Source organism: Diadema antillarum, unplaced genomic scaffold, assembly GCF_040938485.1.
Source record: "Diadema antillarum isolate AM-2024a unplaced genomic scaffold, OU_Dant_1.0 scf00000007, whole genome shotgun sequence".
NCBI lineage: Eukaryota > Metazoa > Echinodermata > Echinoidea > Diadematoida > Diadematidae > Diadema > Diadema antillarum.
In genome coordinates this window covers 912,044-931,435 of record NW_027270896.1, presented here as the reverse complement: position 1 = coordinate 931,435, position 19,392 = coordinate 912,044, and the positions used below count along the sequence as shown (strand labels likewise).

The window sequence follows — 19,392 nt, the reverse complement described above, 5'->3', positions numbered from 1 at the left end:
GGGAAAAACTAAATGTTTGCCATGTAAAAAAGAGTTATAAATGTCAACTTCCAATTGTTTGAAACACATGACTGTATGATGGCTATTATTTTTATCACAGCAGCACTTTGTAGGAGAGGCTCCATACTATAAACAGATGCCACTCGATAGAAAATTAATATCCCCTGTAAACTCATGGTTAAGAGTGTACTGAACAACTAATAATCAACTGCAAATCCTTTTAACACTAGATGTGGTACTTAAAGGTGAATGCCTCAGTCAAAAGTAGGTTTCTGCATTGAGCATTATTAATTTCTATCTCTGAAAATCACCTTATTGTCTTCAATGTTTCACAATAATATTCCATATGACCTCATCCAAATTTGGCATATGAAGTAGAAATATATATTAACAGCATCCTCAAAAAGGTTCCATGATAAAATATTTTCCACATTAAAAAAAAAGGGGGAGGGGAAGAGAATGGTACACTGTCAGCAATAAGACAAGTATATCCTGATGTATTTACAGGAGCATGATTGTCTGGTAACTGGCACTGTAAGGATGGAACTTACTCTAACTTAAATAAAAGCTTAACTCAACAAATTCATGATGTGTGTGACATGATTCATCAAATTGTTACCTTTGTGGCAAATAACATCACAAACAAAAACTCAAGAACTGCTTAAACCTATAAACTCCAATAGGAACTAAGTTTCCTCATGAATTACACTTACCATCATGTGCATACTTGTACACATCCACACAATCATACACCGTTCATCCTAACATAAAATGAATCAAATACCACGGGAAGTGTACACATTTCTCACAAATAAAGGCAAGGTTTACATAGGAGCTGGATGTTAATTCCAGTCATTTAGGAGACAGAAAGAGAGGACCACCACCAATGAAATACTATGTGAATATCCCACGTGCCAATCAACTTCACTTCATGCCTAAATCTTGACTTATCAGTACACTGGAGTGCATGTGACTACTACATGTCAATCTTGCTTGTAACGCTGGTGCAATGCTTTAATGCACAGCGCACTGGATTCCTGCATTCTGTCTGACCAACGGAGAAGAGCAGGATCCATAGGAGCGAACCCTGCAGTCCTTAGCACAATGCAGGAGGAGATCCATTTGTACACTCACTGAAGAACCCACAAAGAGGAACGTGTTCAATCATTCCCAGTTTTCCCCAGACACATGCTGGTCTTCCGTTATCCACCTTCCTCACACAAGTCTCGTCAGCGGCTACATATACCACAGTCCATAGCTGTCTACATCCTTGCAAATCAGTACAAGGCCACAAAAATAGCTCCAAGATTTGTTTGAACTTGTCAAAGATGAATTCCCTCACCACGAATCTGAGTCACTGAGTAAGTCCACAGAGACACTGGCTCCAATGAACGCATCATAAGTCACTGGCATTCTACTTGAAGGTGGACTCTATATTTGGCAGACGGTCTCGTTTGGAGATCTTCTCATCAATCTTCTTGTGGCCCTGAATACTGTGTCCCTTGGTCAGTCCATCTTGAATACCCTGGGAGTTTAGCTGAGGTAAGTGGCTGTTGTCCTTTCGAGCCATCTAGTGTTGATGGGAAGATATAAAGAAAAGGAGAGTCAGGCAACATGATACTTTTTTTTTGCTGTTTTAAGCATGGCAAACTCTTTTGTCCATGTCTTTTCAAGCATAAAAAATGTGAATTGCCAAAACGAAAAAGGCATTGTATACATTTTGGAATTATTCTAATGATCAATGATCTCCTGGACTCTCTAGGTACCTTAGCATTTCAAGTTTGCCTATGTCAGCACTTCCCCAACAGTGATAAAATGACACATTGTTATGAAATTATTTGGAAAATATTGATATTTTTCCCCTTTCCAAATGTCACTCCTTTTGCTTCGGTTCTTGCCTGTAGAATAGGTTAAGGGTAAAGGGGCCTTACTACTTTTGATCTGTATCTCCGAACGGTTGACTCAACGTGTCTGTCCTCAACTCCCCTGTGTCTGTCAAAGAAGGGCATCTCCATGAGGTCTTGGCAGCTGAGTCTGTCTGCTGGGTCCATCTGAAGGCAAGCCTGCAGGCGAAAAAATCTCCAGGAATTAAAGGGGACCTCCGGAAAATTTTCAGACTTTTACATTTCAACAACTATAACTAAGTAATACTGAGTACAGAGTTTTAGAATTTATAGTGACTGGGATGAGGAATAATAATGTATTCAAAATTTATAACAAATTGCAATGAACAAGGATGATGACATTGCAGCCTCACCATAAGAATGCATGAGTTGGGGCTCAAGGAAGCAGAACAAAGAAGAAGGTATGCATAGATTCTACACAGGTGAAATTGTCGCAAGCGGTATTGTAATGGAATTACACTGCTATATTTCTTAAATATGTGAGGCTCCCATGTCATCAGCACTGTTCAGTGTAATTTGTTTAAGATTTTCAGATTATTGGTTTCTCTGCTCAAGGGCCACAAGAAATTCCACAAGTCTATACATAGAGCTGTTGATATATGTACTACATATGGAATGTCCCTTTAACTGTGAGGTCTCACTGGCCTTTGGCATAATTTATCTTTCTTTCACTTCCCCAGGAAGCATACTTTGTAAAACCTCGCGCCGAAAAGATATCACACCGATGAAATACAAACCTCTTCCTTCTTTTCTTGACTTTGACTGGATTATGACCACAAATTACCTGCTGTGGTATTATCAGTTCATCCCAGGCTCAAACGTGAAGACCTCATACCATGAAACAATGTCAACAATTCATCACATTCCACACTCTCCCGTATTTTTTCTTCTTTTTTTTTTCAATGATATATGAATACTGTAAAACGAGGAATTTTCGCGTGCATTTTAATCTCGCAAATTTCGCGAGCGCCAAGATTCGCGAAATTAAAATGCACGCGAAAGTTCTTGTCTACACTATATGCATTGAATGCCAGTGGCAGTTCGCGAAAATTTCATGCCGCAAAAAAGGCCGTCGGCTCCAATTCGCGAAAAATTCATGCCGCGAATATATCATGTTTTACAGTAATCACTAACCCTTTGACAGTTGAACCACCTTGACTGCAGCTCTTTCCAAGATCATTAAATGCCTGCAGCCACCCTTACTTATGTGTGTGTAAAAGTTTGCGTGATTATGCCTTTGTCTGGTTCACTTCATCCCCATATAACGCTACTCTGCAATTTAATCTTCAATAGTAGTGTGAAATCGGTTACTTTAGCTAGTAGAGGTTGACATTGCAGGAAACCCCTTGGTGCTGATGGGTTTCATGCACTCAACAGAAGAATACAAAAAACAATCAAATAAAGACTTCTTACCTCTAAAAATGTCAGTGCTGTGGGATTCAGGTTCCTGACCTTATCTTTCAAAGGTATCTGCAGAAAATAAAGAGATAAGACAATACTTTGAGATTATCAATATTTCTATGCCTTTATTTAAGTGCAAGCTGTGAGAACCTGATCTGTATTACAGAATGAAGGCATACCATAGACATGTAAATGGCATTTAAATCAGTCTGTACACATACTGAAAGTTTAAAAAAAAACTTTGCTAAATAATATCCAAGCAAATGCCATGTACACCTGCAGAGCTTGACTCCATAAGTTCTGGATCTTTAGAAGACTTTTGTAAGCATGCCATTTGCTTCTCTCTGCCACTTGGCTCCATATTTGTGTGTGTGTGTGGGGGGGGGGGGGGGGGGTGAGCTCTCAAACAAATGCACCTGTATACATTTCAACACATTACAATCAAACATCCACAACAGGCATTTTCATATCAGCCCGATGTTTGGAAATAGCGTGCCATTTTCAGAATCTTGAGCTTGGATTTTCATAACCCCATGACGAAATAGCATGCTATTTGATATGGATTCAAATAAGTGCCCTAATTTGAAAGCCAAGATCAAGAAAATTTCTCAACCCAAACTCCAGAAATTTCTGGAACAGTGGGATGATTTGCAAATTACATTCGTGGCACACTATTTGATAATGCAAATTCAACTCAAGAAATTAGCATGATGCATCCCATAATGCTTTACGTGTGTGGCCTGATGGATCACGGCAATCTACACACAAATCACAGGTAATTTTTTTATTTTTTTTATGGCATGTGCTCAAAAAATTTCAGGCTAATTCGCTTTGGGCTGATGTGAATAGGTCAAATGAAATAACTTGTGATCAAGAAAAAAAACTTGTGCTTGGATTTTCATTTGGCTGATGTGAAAACGCCTATTGTATCATTTGCATCAATCGTTTGGAAGTCACTCCTTATGCCCTTCCAATTCCTGAAGGACACAATTGTCCCTAAAGATGTACAGTTGCAGTCACATAACATATTTACCCTTCTCTCTGGCTCTGGAATGCTCATTCCTTTAAAGAAATGATTTGTACTGAAGATCTTCAGATGCCTGTCAATTAGGTCACCTGTGGAACAAAAAGAGTATAACATACTTATTGAATTACTGGAAATGCACTTCATGACAGTTCCAACACACACACACACACACACACACACTATCATAACACATCACATGTTGCTACGTGTCATTACTTGGATAATGCATTTTGTAACTAGAAAAGCACTCTGAGAGCGCAGACCTCCGCCAAGCAAGCAGCTCATTTCCACCACTGATCTTGTTCTTCCATAGAGATATCAGTAGTGATTTCCATCCACAGGCCCTACGTATTTATAACATTGTGTGCATGAAAAGTCGCCCAATTTCCCAATATAGAAGCCTTTGTTACGTCATAAACCCTCGATCAGCTGCACGGCGCGCCTCGCCCTAGCAGAAACTAGAGCACGCACTTTAGTGCGCGTATGCAAACCTCAAATACGCACAGCCTGAACTCTCAAGTTCATTGACCCTACCTGCCAAAATGTCAAAAATCCTTCATAAATTCCCCCAAAATTCTCGGATCACTACCAAAAGTTAATCGTTTGGTACTTGTGTCATTCTCAACCTTTCCTGTAAGTGTCATCCCAATCCGTAAACTACTTTTTGAGTTATTTGGCACACGGACAAATGAACGAACAAACGAACTAACTAACAAACAAACCAATGGTAACGAAAACATAACCTCCTCCCTTGGTGGAGGTAATTAACCTCTGGCAATTGAAAAAAAGTATACGTGGCCGAGTCAATGAAATCGTTCAATTTCTCATGGAAAAGAGAGGCATATAAATGTATGCATGATAAAAATGACATCCAAGGTATACAGAATGTAGCTTTTTACCTAGTGTTTGTTTGATGAGATAGAGCTGGTCAACATCTGATCTGCCAGGCCACAGGGCCTCCCCTGCTATGAGTTCGGCTGTCACACATCCAATGGCCCAGACATCTACAGGGGGACCATACACCATGTCACCAACAAGCAGCTCTGGGGCTCTATACCATCGAGTGGCCACATAGTCTGTGTACTCGTCATCAGGTCCCGCTAAAGGAAGACAAGAGGGTTGTATTAATTATCATGACTTTATACCGCAGCATCAAAAGCAAACAGACAGATGAATTCATAATGCACTCAGACACTTCGAGGACAAAGAAAATTGATGAACAGCTATATGAGGTGATTGAGTGTCATATGACGGTGCAGAAGTATGCTCAGGATTGACTTACTGTATCAAAATATTGCAGTGCCATAGAATTCTAATACACTTTACACTTCTTTCTTTGATATTTGTTTTTATTTCTATTATAAAGAATGTACCAAATTATATACAATGACATTAAAACAGACAAAGTAAAGAAAATATACAATAAAATATAAACAAATTTGAAGACAAAAATAACATTACAAACTTGACAATGTTAAAAACAAAATCTATGCCGATATACAGTGTAAACAGAGACAAGGAAAATTAGAAAAACTATACGGAAAGACAAGATGGCTGGTTAACTCATATCCGGTTGCACTATTAGAGTGCAGCTGGTCTTCCATAGGAACCAGTTGGACAGGAGGGGGACAAATTGTGTGTGTTTTTAACGTACAGAAAGAACAAAAATGGAAATATCTGAACTGGACCAAAGATTGATAGAGAGCACACTATACATACATCACCATGAGCTACACTAATATCACAAGAGAATAGATCCCCATGAAAGGAATATCATGCATTCTCATTCTTCATTCACTTAAACAAGATGTTGACCGCATTCATTAAAATTTGTTTTAAAACTTTGGAAATGTGTAGTAGTAATTGAAACTTGCATTGCCAAAATATGGCTGGCTTTATTACAGTTCAACTTTTAACTAATGAACATGTACTAATAAGGGCTTGAAATATCAATTTGAGGCCACCTAGTGTACAGCGTATGTACTGTGTGTCATGAACCTCACTTGTTTTAATACAAATTGGGATAGTCATTGAAAAAGCTAGTGATTGTGAGTGGACAAAGTTACATTATCGCATGTTTCTCGAAGATTTACTTCTGAAACACCGCTTAATATTACAGGTAATCAGCCCTTGACATACTGCCTCTGAAGGACTGAATAGTATTGTTGTCAGTTTCATAAATGTACAAGTACACTATAAATTCCACAACTGGCAAATGACGACAATTCAGTTGTACAATTACATGTACGTATAGCCTTGAATGGGGCAGTAACTATGACAGCATATAAAATAGATCAAACTCAATGTAGGCAATCAGTTTAATGTTGACATGTCGCACAGAATAACTGTCAGTATGCTCACACAGACACACACACAAAAAACCCCAACTTAATACAATTCTGCACTCCCAGCTGTGCATTAACTTAATTGGTAGCGTTAATTGTCCAGGCTGATCAATATTTCCCATGAGATGCACTCTTATCTCTTCCTCTTGTACCACTCTTCAATCCCTCGACTCCTCCATCGACACTAATGAGGCATTTGCGTTGCCATGAGGACAGAGTACACAATAGGTACACACACCACGCATAGAAATGAATGTTTACATCTCCTGCTACTAGTGCTCTCCCTCTCTTGCTCTTTCCTTCTGTTTGGAAAGGCGGTATCTAGCACAGCATTAGCATTTTGGTATAAACCAAAACGTACTAGCCACGACCTGGTTGCATCAATCACTTCTGCTCGTCTTGAATCGGTAGTGACCTTATCCACTTCAGCTGAATATTACGAAAATGCTTAAAATTAAATCATTCATACATTGTAGAATGACCACAGAGGCGCTTATGACTCTTATCTGAAAAGACAAATCAATATGCTGGTAATTACATGTGGCTATAATTCATATCTATAAATAAAATAATGATAAAACATATAACTACTTTATCTTGCACAGCCTAATCTCTGCTTCTTCCATTTTATCTGCGATGACCTTGTTCTAAAAGACTGTTAAATATCAGCTACAAAGTATATCATGGCAGATTGTACACCATCTTTTGCGAGTATATATTATTTTTGTAAATTGGGACTTGTAAGAAGATTTGGCAAGATGTTAATTTGCCAATCAAGAGTCACACTGATGGGACGAGAAAGAAGTATCACCACTTTTTAAGCAAAGTATTAGTTACTTCTCACCTTAAAGATCATATTCTATGCTTTTGAATTATGTGACGCAATATCTATTTTCTTGAGTATACAACACATAAGTTGACTCGCGAAATTCTAAAGAAATTGTAAGAAGCTTGCAAAATATGATGTGTATACAGTATGTTACAACTGCCATGCATAGGTCTGCACAGGATTGGAAAATTGAGACACATTCTCGATAAAGCAACTACAGAAAAACTGGTTCATGCATTTATATTTAGTCATTTGGATAATAATAATGGTTAGCTCATTGGAGTTCCAAACTCTCAGCTGCGAGGACTCCAAAGGATACAAAATTCAGCCGCAAGGCTTGTGACACGCAAAAGGAAATTTAATCATAATAACTCCCATTCTTCGTAGTCTTCATTGGTTACCCATAAGAGCTCGTATCAGGTTTAAGATTTTGACCCTTGTATTCAAATGTTTTCATGGAAATGCCCCTGCATATCTCAGTGAACTCATCAAGCCATAACATCCTGGTCGTAATCTGCGCTCAAAATAAAAAAATCTCCTCTCTGAAATAAGTGTCAAATCTAAGACATTTGGTGATAGGGCTTTTGGAAAAATGGCACCCTCATTACAGAATAATCTCCCTCTCAGTGGTAGATGCATTACAGGTTTTGATAAATTCAAATCTGTGTTAAAAACTCACCTTTTTGATAATTGTTGATTACATGTTTGAATAGAGAAATATGTGATAGATTTTGTTTTCATTAATTTTGTACATGCATAGACTTCTGTAAAACAAGGAATTTTCGCGTGCACTTTAATTTCGCGAATTTCGCGAGCGCCAAGATTCGCGAAATTAAAATGCACGCGAAAGTCCATGTTTACACTATATGCATTGAACGCCAGTGGCACTTCGGCTCCAATTCGCGAAAAATTAATGCCGCGAATATATCATGTTTTACAGTATCTTATGGTATTATGCGTTCTAAGAACTGACTATTATTATCATTATTATTATAGGTGTCTCTTTGTAATATCACACAGGATGCCAATCTTGTGAACAGCACTGCAGTATTCTGAGGGCTGAAGAGTATATTCTGGGTAGAAAAACAGTATTGATACCCCCGTCACACTTATTCGGAATCAGCACGAATCAAGCAGAACCAGCCGGAATTAAAGATTGTCCGAATTCGTGCCACATTCGGGAGAAAAATTCAAATTCTAACAATTTGGTAGGGAATGCTGTTCAAATACTTGGAATGTACTTCGAATCATTCTCGAATCATACTTGCACATTCCGAATGAATTATTAAACTCTCGAATGATGCTCGAATGTACTTGGAATGTTGTAGGAATATTCAGAATACTGTTAGAATGGGGTCAGAATCTTTAGAAAGCACTTCAAATGCCGTATGAGCGCGGTTCGATTGCTGCCCGAAGTCTGATAGTGGGAAAGCGTCTCGCAGGCGGCACAAACTCATTTCGAATGCGGTCAGAACGTTCCAGGAATGGCTACCAAATATACTTTAAATGTTCACAAATTCAAACAGAATGCAGCCCGAAAATTTGGAATACACTCAGAATGTACTTACAATGCAACACCAATGTCCCCTGTGTGTCAAGAATGCCGCCAGAATGGTCTCCACTAGCGTATAAAATGGTGATTTTCACCAGTCTCAACCCGATCATCCTTGGACCGTATTGCTTTGCTACAGATTGCTGTCCTCCAGAAAGACCATCTTCAAAAAAGAGTGTCTAGGCTAGTTACCCCCTGGGCAATTACTCCAGACCCTTCCCGTGACCCTAACCCTACTCCTAATCCTGAACCTAATCCTAACCCTAACCCTTTACTCTGACCTTCTCGCTATTATTTAACTGGGGGTAATTGTATGAGCATTTGAGATATTTTGGCAGAATTTGAGGTGCAACACCGTTCCGATTCTCCCTCAAATGAGATCAGATTGTTTCAAATGCTGTTAGAATGTCGTCAGAATATCTAGAATGCCGTAGGAATATTTAGAATGCAATCAAAGTCCAGTTAGAATATCCTTTGAATAAAAATCGATATTTCTCCACTTCGAATGCTATACCTCGAATGTTTTAAGCATGCTTAAAACATTCGGGCTAGCCACAAGAATGGGCCCGAATGTTTGGAACGCACTCAGAGTGTCGTCAGAATTTTTAGAATGCACTTCGAATATGCAGGAAGGCAGGAAGAATTTTCATTCCAACGGCATTCCGGCTCATTCCGCCCGTAGTGTGACAGGGGTACTATATATTTCTTGCAATAGATCTATGAAGTAATACGATATGAGAAAAGCAGTATTTTCCATGAACCAAGCTCCTGCGATAGATATGTAATATGATATGAGAAAAGCAGTATTTTCGATGAAACCTGCAGTATTTTTGGCAAGCAGCAGTACAAAATATTGCAGAGGTACGTGTAACAAGACAGACATGTGTGATTATTTCTGTCCTAAGAGTTTAGCAGAGAATTATTTGTGGTATATGTAAACTTGATATTATAAAAGTTAGTGGGAGGAAAAAAATTAATAGATTTTCATGGTTGTTATCTGTTGAAAAGTAGAAAATAAATTATTCAATTCCCCCCTGCCCATCTCTCCTGCCTAATAACACAGGTAACACGTGTAACAATTGGCATAGACCACAAGACAGACATGTGTGATTATTTCTGTCCTAAGAGTTTAGCAGAGAATTATTTGTGGTATATGTAAACTTGATATTATAAAAGTTACTGGGAGGAAAAAAATTAATAGATTTTCATGGTTGTTATCTGTTGAAAAGTAGAAAATAAATTATTCAATTCCCCCTGCCCATCTCTCCTGCCTAATAACACAAATTTGTCTAATTATTATGGTCAATTCACAAATATCAACATCTTGCTCAAAGATTAATACTATACTATATAGTCATAAAAATTATGGACATCATTATTATTTGATATTACTGAAGAAATAAAGTTATGTAGCTACTCTTTTTTCTAACCTTTAGTTTTGAGCATGCAGGTTCTCTACGAGCAAGTGAATTTATGATAAGTAAGAAATTAACTTGCTCTAAGGGCAAGTTAAAAAAATATAGTATGGAGCCCTGCATAATATCGATCAACGCAAGATGACTGCTGCAAATAATAGATTGCCAACTAAATACACCATATCATTAGTAATTTCCAATCCATTTATGCAGCTGCTGCCATGGTGCTACAGTGTACATGGCAACGGTGTTATCCAAATATTACTTCAGAGTGGGGTTCACATGGCAACAGTTGCACAAATCTTTTGACTGCAATCCACCTTTCCCTGCTAAAACGCTGTGCATGTGTATGTGTGTGTGTGTGTGTGTGTGTGTGTGTACATGTGTGTGAATTCACTGTATTGTCAGTTGCTAGGCAGAAACTAAATATTAATTGCAAATTTTGTCCCATCTGTCATATGTGCTTAAGAAGCCAGACAACGGCTCAGCACTTCAACTTGCCATCTGGACACTATAAATCACTCCATTTATGCACAAGTATGCATTCTATGAGTACACAAACGTATACACTATATCATCACATCCTGTACTCCACTTCCTCATCTACTGCTTTTACAGTGTAATTGTTTTTCAACAAAGCATAATTTACTGCCTTTACATATTGATACTGATACAGATGTACAACAATTTCATAAGCTGTGCTTTGTCACATGGCATATTGTACAGATTTGCTTAAAGGGTGTGTACAGTTCTGGTCGAGGTGTCGATTTAGCTTTTAAAATTACATGCTCTTTCATATTTCATAGGAGGCTTTTCATTATCTCACTTTAATAGGAATGTTCAAAATATGAATCCCTACCTCAACCAGTACTCTACAGTCCCTTTAAATCATGCTTCAACACCTCCATACATATTACATTGTATACAGCTGTATAAAATGTCTCCACTGATACAATGAATGCTAGATAAAGGATTGTCAGGAGGGCTCTGCAATATCCTGGCACACATATTTACTGATTGACAGTAGCCAAAACTGTCAATGCTCAGACAGAATTATATGACTGTAGAAAAGGCACACACAAAATGTATTGATTTCCGTGTGCACTTCATACTTGGAAGCCATAACTCTACTTCTGTATACGCCATATATTTAGCGAGTCTAAATTTTCACGACTTGGGACTGCCCGACAATTTCGCGAGTGGTTAAATTTTGATAGTAGAGTACTGTACTGAACAGAGAAATGCATACGTGTGCATCACAGTAATATCAGGATTAGAGTCATTATTTTCGTGTGTCTTTAATTTTGCGAATAGCACCTGACTTGCAAAATTCGCGTATACAGTATATGGCCTAAAGCTTTATAGCAGGCTACATATCACATGCCACATTTCACCTCATATAAGTTGTAATACTGCAGATACTGCACTTTTCTTGAACTACAATTGATATGACATTTCCAAGAAAATTAACTCGGTTTAGTTTTTAAGGTAAAGGTTGTTCTCTTTGAAATATGTGAATTTCAAAAGCAAACTTGACCTGTGAAAATTGACATACAACTGTACATGTACAATGAGTACAACAGTGTTGTCTGATAGGCCCCCAGAACATTTGCAGTCAAATGATACAGACACTACTTGCACAATGGTCATTTTCTTGGAGTGTGATATTGTGCTAAATCATCATTTAAGGGGAATACGAATGAAACTCAATACATGTGAATTAAGCGAATGCAGCAATATCAGTAAAACACACCAGTAAAAGTTTGAGGAAAATCAGACAACCCCTTCAAAGGTTACACATTTTTTAGGTTTTGGTGCAGCCATCTCTAGATGAGAAGGCTGCTTCAGTTTGTGACATCACATACAAAGAATGGTGAAAAGAAAAAATATATAGAAAATTCAACAAAATGTCTATTTTTTCAATGTACATTTTTGTAAAGTACACATTCTCTCAACTTGTCACTGACATATGGGCAATATTATTCCCACTGCTTTCTGAAAAGAGGTTAGTCACATGCTCTTTCATTATGCTAAAAAGTGACAATATATGTTAAATTGTCTGTGTACTTTTTTTTAACAACTCATTCTTTTAATAGTTGATGTCACAAACTGTAGTAGTGTTCTCACCAAGCAATGGCTAGACCCAAACTTTAAAAATTTATAAATTTTAAACAGATGGTATGCCTTTCCTCAAACTTTTACTGAACACGTTCTACTACAGTATTGTACACATTTGTACATGTAGGACCTTTGTACATGTAATATTGCTGTATTCACTCATATACATTTGGGCTTCAATCCCCTTTATAACATTTTCTCATCAGACATACTGTGTCCATTACAATGTATCACATGTCTCTTCATTGAAGCTTTATTCAAAATATATCAAGAATGCCATATTACACATGAAGAGAGAGGACACTGGTTCTTCTAGAAAATTATAGGAATATTATGTTTTGGGTATATAAGATTTCTAGAGGCACATGAAATGCCTCCCTTACAGTTGTATGTCTCATTTCATCAAAATGAAATGTTTGCTCATTACTTGGCTGAAAAACTTACTTAATATTCTTGCAAATCCAAAGTCACACAGTTTTATTCTTCCATCTTTGGTGATCAAGATATTCTCAGGCTTGACATCTCTGTGAATACACTGAAAGAGAAATGTAACGAAAAATATTGCAGTCATCGTTTTTCCCTAGTCACCCATATGAAGCAAACGAACAAGCAAATAAAAGTGAGAAAAATCAGCAATGCAATATCAAAATATGACCAACTCATAAACTTGGTACTATGTGTTGCATGCTGACCTCAACTTATTTTGATCATCCCTCTGGGTGTTGAGAGTTGCCCTGCAGTACTCTGCACTTTAACCCATTGGAGACGGATTGATTTTTCTATATAAACATGCATTTCCTATTTACCCCACCTGAGAATAGTCAGAATCAGTCTTCAATGGGTGAAACAGGTTCTGTGACAGCACTGATACTGTGTGCATGTATCTATCATACTATGTTGATCTATAAATCTTCAGTTCTTGCACTTGACAATGCAACTTCCTATTCTGACCATGACCGCTAGTAAAATCCTCATCTCAAACAGTCCAGAGCTGAGTCATATATAATAATTAAAGAAAAAAATACTGTAATATGCATATATCATTGATACAACATGTATTTTGTGATTTTGGAGTCTACTGAAATAACATTAAGAATTTCTTTAATGCTAGCATATCAGAATTCTCAGAGACAGACAAATAACAAACTCCCTCTGAAAAAAAATCAACAAAAGTGCTATTAGCTACGTGTATGTCACACAGTCTCCATGCACAAGATATGATTTCATTACGAATGCTAGCAGCTGTTCTTGTAAAAATGGTGTTCATCAATTAATACAGTTGCACTTCTCAAAGTAATACCAATGGAGGAAAACAATTAAGTTCAGAATTTTCAATAATCTACTCATAATAAGAGTTTCTCCCCAGCCATAGTGTGCATATTCCTACTGCTCTCTTGTTGGGAAAATGTATGTATATAAATTAACTGCAATTTTCACAATTGCAATAATCAGACATCTTTGCTTTTGTATTGATGACTTACAATTTGAAAGTGACACATCATAGATGTAAATTCTGTATAATATAAAGGTACTGTCATGAGTGTACATATCTATTGCATCAACAGTACAGTGCACATTCTACAGATTGGTTAGGAATACTGCACATCATTTACAGGCAGAATTGCGATGATAGCAAAGGTTCTCACGAAAGTTTGGTTACAACTACAAACACCGAAAACTTACATTATGCTGATGACAAAAGTTGACTGCTTCTAGTGTTTGGTACACAATGTTGATATACTGCGCCTCTGGAACACTAGTGTAAAGAAATAGAGCATACCAATAAAAGTGTTGTATATCAAACAAGAAAACAGATAAATCCATGTACATGGGCATTTTACATTACCAATAGGAAAACATATACATGTACAAAGATGTGAACCATGCTCTGGATAGCTACAGTACATTATCTACTGTAAAAGTGAAATTTTTTACAGTGTTGAAATTTTTGCACATGTCGCGCTACAAGACACTAGCGTGAAAATATAGGCACATAAATATTTTTGCTTGCTGTACAATATATGTTCCAGTAGTTGATATCTTGATACCGCGGAATTAAAAACATGCAGAATTCATCTTATTGGGCAGAGTTTACTTGCGCAAAAAGGTCAACTTTTACAGTAACTTCAACTTAACTTTGTTGTTGAGTGTTAAAGCCATGCCACACTTCATTTCCATCTGTGTCTTACAATCAACTTCTTGCTGAACGCTTTAATCCCCTGTTCAGCTTGATATTGCGATGTGGCTGACTGCTGAGTGCAGAATGGTATGATTCAACATGCCCATTACTACAGTACAGTACTTTAAACTATATTGGGATGATAACATTGCCAAACACTCCTGAGTTACTGTACAACACATGTCTTTTGAATCTCCAAACACACTGCAATTAACTCTTTCTCACCACTACCAATAAATTCTACCTAATTTGTTACATTACACCTACAGTTGTAGATAAAGAACAATTACAAACATAATATCATAGAAAAGACAGAGATTGTACATTTATGCAATAACTTGAGTCTCACAAAGAGCAAACTTGATGAGTCATTCACATCTGATCTATATGTCTTCTTCTAAACTTGAAAACACAGCATATCAAACTGCTTCGCTGTAAGAACAGCAGAAAGGTTATGCGGATGAGCACAGCATTCTCTACAAGCAGTCATCACTCACAAATCTGTAAGTTTGAAAACATGATGAAATGCTTATAATAACTTCCTTACCCATTGGGATTGGCTTCCAATGTGTTCAGAACTGTGTAATCACAATACTCGAAGACAAGATGGAGTTTCTTTTTTCTCCTGAACACTTCCTTCAGATTAACCAGATTCTCATGTTTCAGTTGCTGTGAAAGAAAATATGCAAAGTAGAGGGCCTTGACTAAAGTTGCTGCAACACCAAACATAATCTCAAAAAACAACAAAGCAGAGCATATTTCAAAGACATTCACTTGAAGATTTCAGGTACCATCATCACATACAATACGCCTTCCAACTTTCATTTTCCAACAAAGAACTTTATCCTACAATTTGTATATATGCACTACGGTCCTATTGTATTTATTACATTGATTAATGAAAATAAAAATTATATTGCAGCTGAATGGAATCTTTTTTTACAAAATTCTCCCTGTTATGAATTCTCCCAAGGTGGTGGATCTTAAACTTAGTGCATAGATTATGCAAATATGAATTGCAGTACCTGTATGCATACAGTATCATACATGCCCACAGACATCCAGAAGTGAGTGGGCACAGACATGCACATGTGCAAGGTACTAAATGTATGTGTACAATGTATGCCTCCAAGTATTTTGTGCTTGTTTTAGTCCATAACCTACAATATAAAGTATGCTTCGTAAATCATGGATTTGATTCAAACCACCATCCATACTTGTAAAAGATAGATGAGATATATAAATGTTTAAGACATGGGGATGAGTGAATAGAAATTGGGCAAAAAATGATGAAATAAAAATGAAAATTGCTCGACTGGGCATGTCCGGGCACTAATTTGATATATCTATTCATAAAGAATTATACTTGAAGATTATTCCATATCAGTTTTATTTGTCTGAATTATGTGGAAGAGTGATAAAACTGGCTCCAGGAGGGTACAGTTATAAACACTTTTACATGATACGGTTCTGGGCCCCATTTCATAAAAAGTTAATACGATAGCATCTCTTGCTGGAATGGCAATTGTCATGGTAATGACAAGAATCCAGCTTCGTGATTGGCTGCTGCTCTGGGATATTGCCATTCCATCAAAAGTTGCTATCCTAACATCTTTTATGAAATGGGGCCTAGATTTACACTTTTTCATATATTTCTGGACAGGATTGACTTTTGTTTTATATGCTTTTTCATTAAAGGGAATGTAAACCCAAAGAGCAATGTGGATTGAGTGAAAGCAGTAATTAGTAGAACACATCAGTGAAAGTTTGAGGAATATTTGGCAATCGATGCAAAAGTTATGAATTTTTAAAGTTTTGGTGTTGGAACTGCTGGGTAAGGAGACTACTAGAGGTTATGACGTATGAGTGGACTACAATACATGTATAAAGAAAATATAAAGGAAATTCGATAAAAATTCATTTTTTATGAAAATTTCATATTTCATCAACTTGATACTGACATAATGTCAGGGGTAGCACTTATTCCCCCTGCTTTCTAAGAGCGGCTAGCCAAGTACTCTTTCATTTTGCTAGTAAAGTGAATTTTTGTGGAATTCCTTTTATATTTTCTTTATATTATTGTCCACTCATACGTCATAACCTCTAGTAGTCTCCTCATCCAGCGGTTCCAACACCAAAACTTTAAAAATTCATAACTTTTACATCGACTGTCCGATTTTCCTCAAACTTTCACTGATGTGTTCTACTAATGTTACTGCTTTAATCGATCCACATTGCTCTTTGGGTTTGTGTTCCCTTTAAGTGAGATTTCATTTCATTTAATAAATGAACAATCAAAATATAGCCAACATTACGTTAACCCTCAAAATGAATCCTCAGATTGCTAAGCAAGACAGCAGCATCGAACATCAATCATTAAAGGCACAATCCCACCTGTGGAGTTCTTTTGTATTGCAAGAAAAAACTGACAACTGTTTGAATTACAGCCAGCTGGAACTCCATCTCTCAAAGAACAAGTCCACCTTACATGTGGATTGAGTGAATGCAGCAATGTTAGTAGAACAGTTGTAAGTGAAAGTTTGGGGAAAATCGAACAATCCGTTCAAAAGTTATGAATTTCTAAAGTATTTGTGCAGTCTATGCTGGATGAGAAGACTAAGTACAATGTATGAAGTCACATGTGTAAAATGATATAAGGAAATATAACAAGAATTATCACAAAATCTTTTTTTTTTTTAAAGTGCACATTCCCTCGACTTGTCACTAATGCATGTTAAGGGTAATATCATTCCCCTCCGACTGAAAGAAGCAAATTAAGTGTTTGCTTATCATGCAAGAAAAGTGAAAATATGTTGGATATTCTTTGTATTTTCATTGTTGTACACATGTGAATTCACAATCTGTAATAGTCTTCTCATCCAGCAGTAACTGAGCAGAAACTTCAAAAATTCATAACTTTTGAACGGATCGTCCGATTTTCCTCAGTTACTGATGTGGTTTTCTGACATTGCTGCATTCTCTCAATCCATATGAATATGAAGGTGGACTTGTCCTTTAAACTCCTTGATCATACACAGATGTATAATGTATGATGTTTCAAAGAAAACACCCACATATACTGCAGGACCTTACCTGAAACTGGAAAACTATACTCAACATTTCTTTGTACCATATTCAATATCTCATGTGTACACACAATATTCATAAAATTACACTATAAAGTACTTAAGAAGGTATCAAAAATAAAAAGTAAATGGTGTTATTCATGTAATGATACATTGTGTAGTACTGAGCCCTACAGGTCCTCAAACATTAACACCACTGAAATGTAGGGGGTCACTGGACCCCAGCCAGGACCTACATGTATGCCCTTACAGGGGAATGAAATCCCAAATATACATAAGGATTGAATGAATGCAGCAATATTAGAAGAAAGCATCAGTGAAGTTTAAGGAAATTCAGAAGATCTGTTGAAAAGTTATGAAGTTTAAAGTTTCGGTGCGGCCATTGCCGGATGAGATTTCTGTATGTACAATGATACGAAGAAAATATAAAGAAAATTCCACAAATTTCATTTTTCATGAAAAGTACACATGCTCACTCATCTTGTTACTGACATACATTGTATTTTAATGGGAATATTATTCCACCTGCTTTCTGGAAGAGGTATAATGTAAGTCAAGCACTCTTCATTATGCTAGAAAAGTTAAAATATGTTGAATTTTCTTCCAGTTGTTTTCCATGCATGACATCACAAAATGTTGTAGTCTTCTCATCAAGCGATGGCTTTATAAAACTTTTGAACGGATTGTTTGATTTTCCTCAATCTTGGCTGATGTGTTCTGTCAATGCTGCACTTCATCAATTCATATTGGGTTTCTTTCTGCCACCCTACACGCGTTGACACTGACAGTGCCAGGACCAAACAGATAATTTATTAATGTGGACTTACCTTCAACATTCTAATCTCCCTCAAGGCAATCTTCTTAATGAGGGGATCATCTTCTGACTCCACAAATCTTTTGATAGCGACTATAGTCCCTGTGTCCTTATGTCTGCATTTGAATACCACTCCATAGGACCCTTCACCTATCTTCCCCAGTCTCTCGTACTTGTCCATGATTTTCGATAACTCTCCCTGTTTTCGTTAAATATAACAGAATGTTCCAGTATCAGCAACATATGCTGACAGACCAGCACTCTTGCCTCTGGCTGAAAACAGGGTCATAAGGAATAATGCATCTGCCACAGGCTCAACACAGGCTTATGACGAAGCAGCGTTCTCTCAGAGGGGAGTGATCAATCTCCATAGGCATGCTGACTGCTTCACTGTGGGAGAAACAACATAAGGAAAGAATAACATTTCTAATCGAGTTCAAATAATATTGCTCAACTTGAGAACACTGGAATGAACTGTCCAAGCTAGGACCATAAAGTACCCGCCAAAAACAAGTGCAATATGGTCATTACATGGGCAATACAATACTCAAAGAGTTGGTTTTAACAAATCTTCATAGCAGAACTGGGTTTGAAAACCTGAATAATGGAAGGAGTTCCTTTTGGGACAGCCACCTACACAACCCTACTTTTGTAAGCTTATGCACGGATGTATGCACACACGCATATTTGGCAAGTGGTGGGGTATTCAGTTTTGTGTGGCT

At 37.1% G+C, this 19,392-nt stretch overlaps 1 protein-coding gene across 1 annotated transcript; it reads right to left on the bottom strand.

Annotated features, from left to right (window-relative positions):
• Nucleotides 1-666: 666 nt before the first annotated feature.
• On the bottom strand, nucleotides 667-19,075 carry LOC139717014 (cyclin-dependent kinase-like 1). The gene is made up of 9 exons (XM_071628535.1): nucleotides 18,684-19,075; nucleotides 15,318-15,439; nucleotides 14,275-14,347; nucleotides 13,036-13,126; nucleotides 5,232-5,432; nucleotides 4,339-4,421; nucleotides 3,318-3,374; nucleotides 1,932-2,063; nucleotides 667-1,570 (listed from the first exon to the last, which is right to left on the bottom strand). Exons 1-9 carry the CDS (start codon nucleotides 18,849-18,851, stop codon nucleotides 1,415-1,417), a joined length of 1,083 nt encoding a protein of 360 aa, XP_071484636.1. The 5' UTR covers nucleotides 18,852-19,075; the 3' UTR covers nucleotides 667-1,414.
• Between the last annotated feature and the right edge of the window lie 317 nt (nucleotides 19,076-19,392).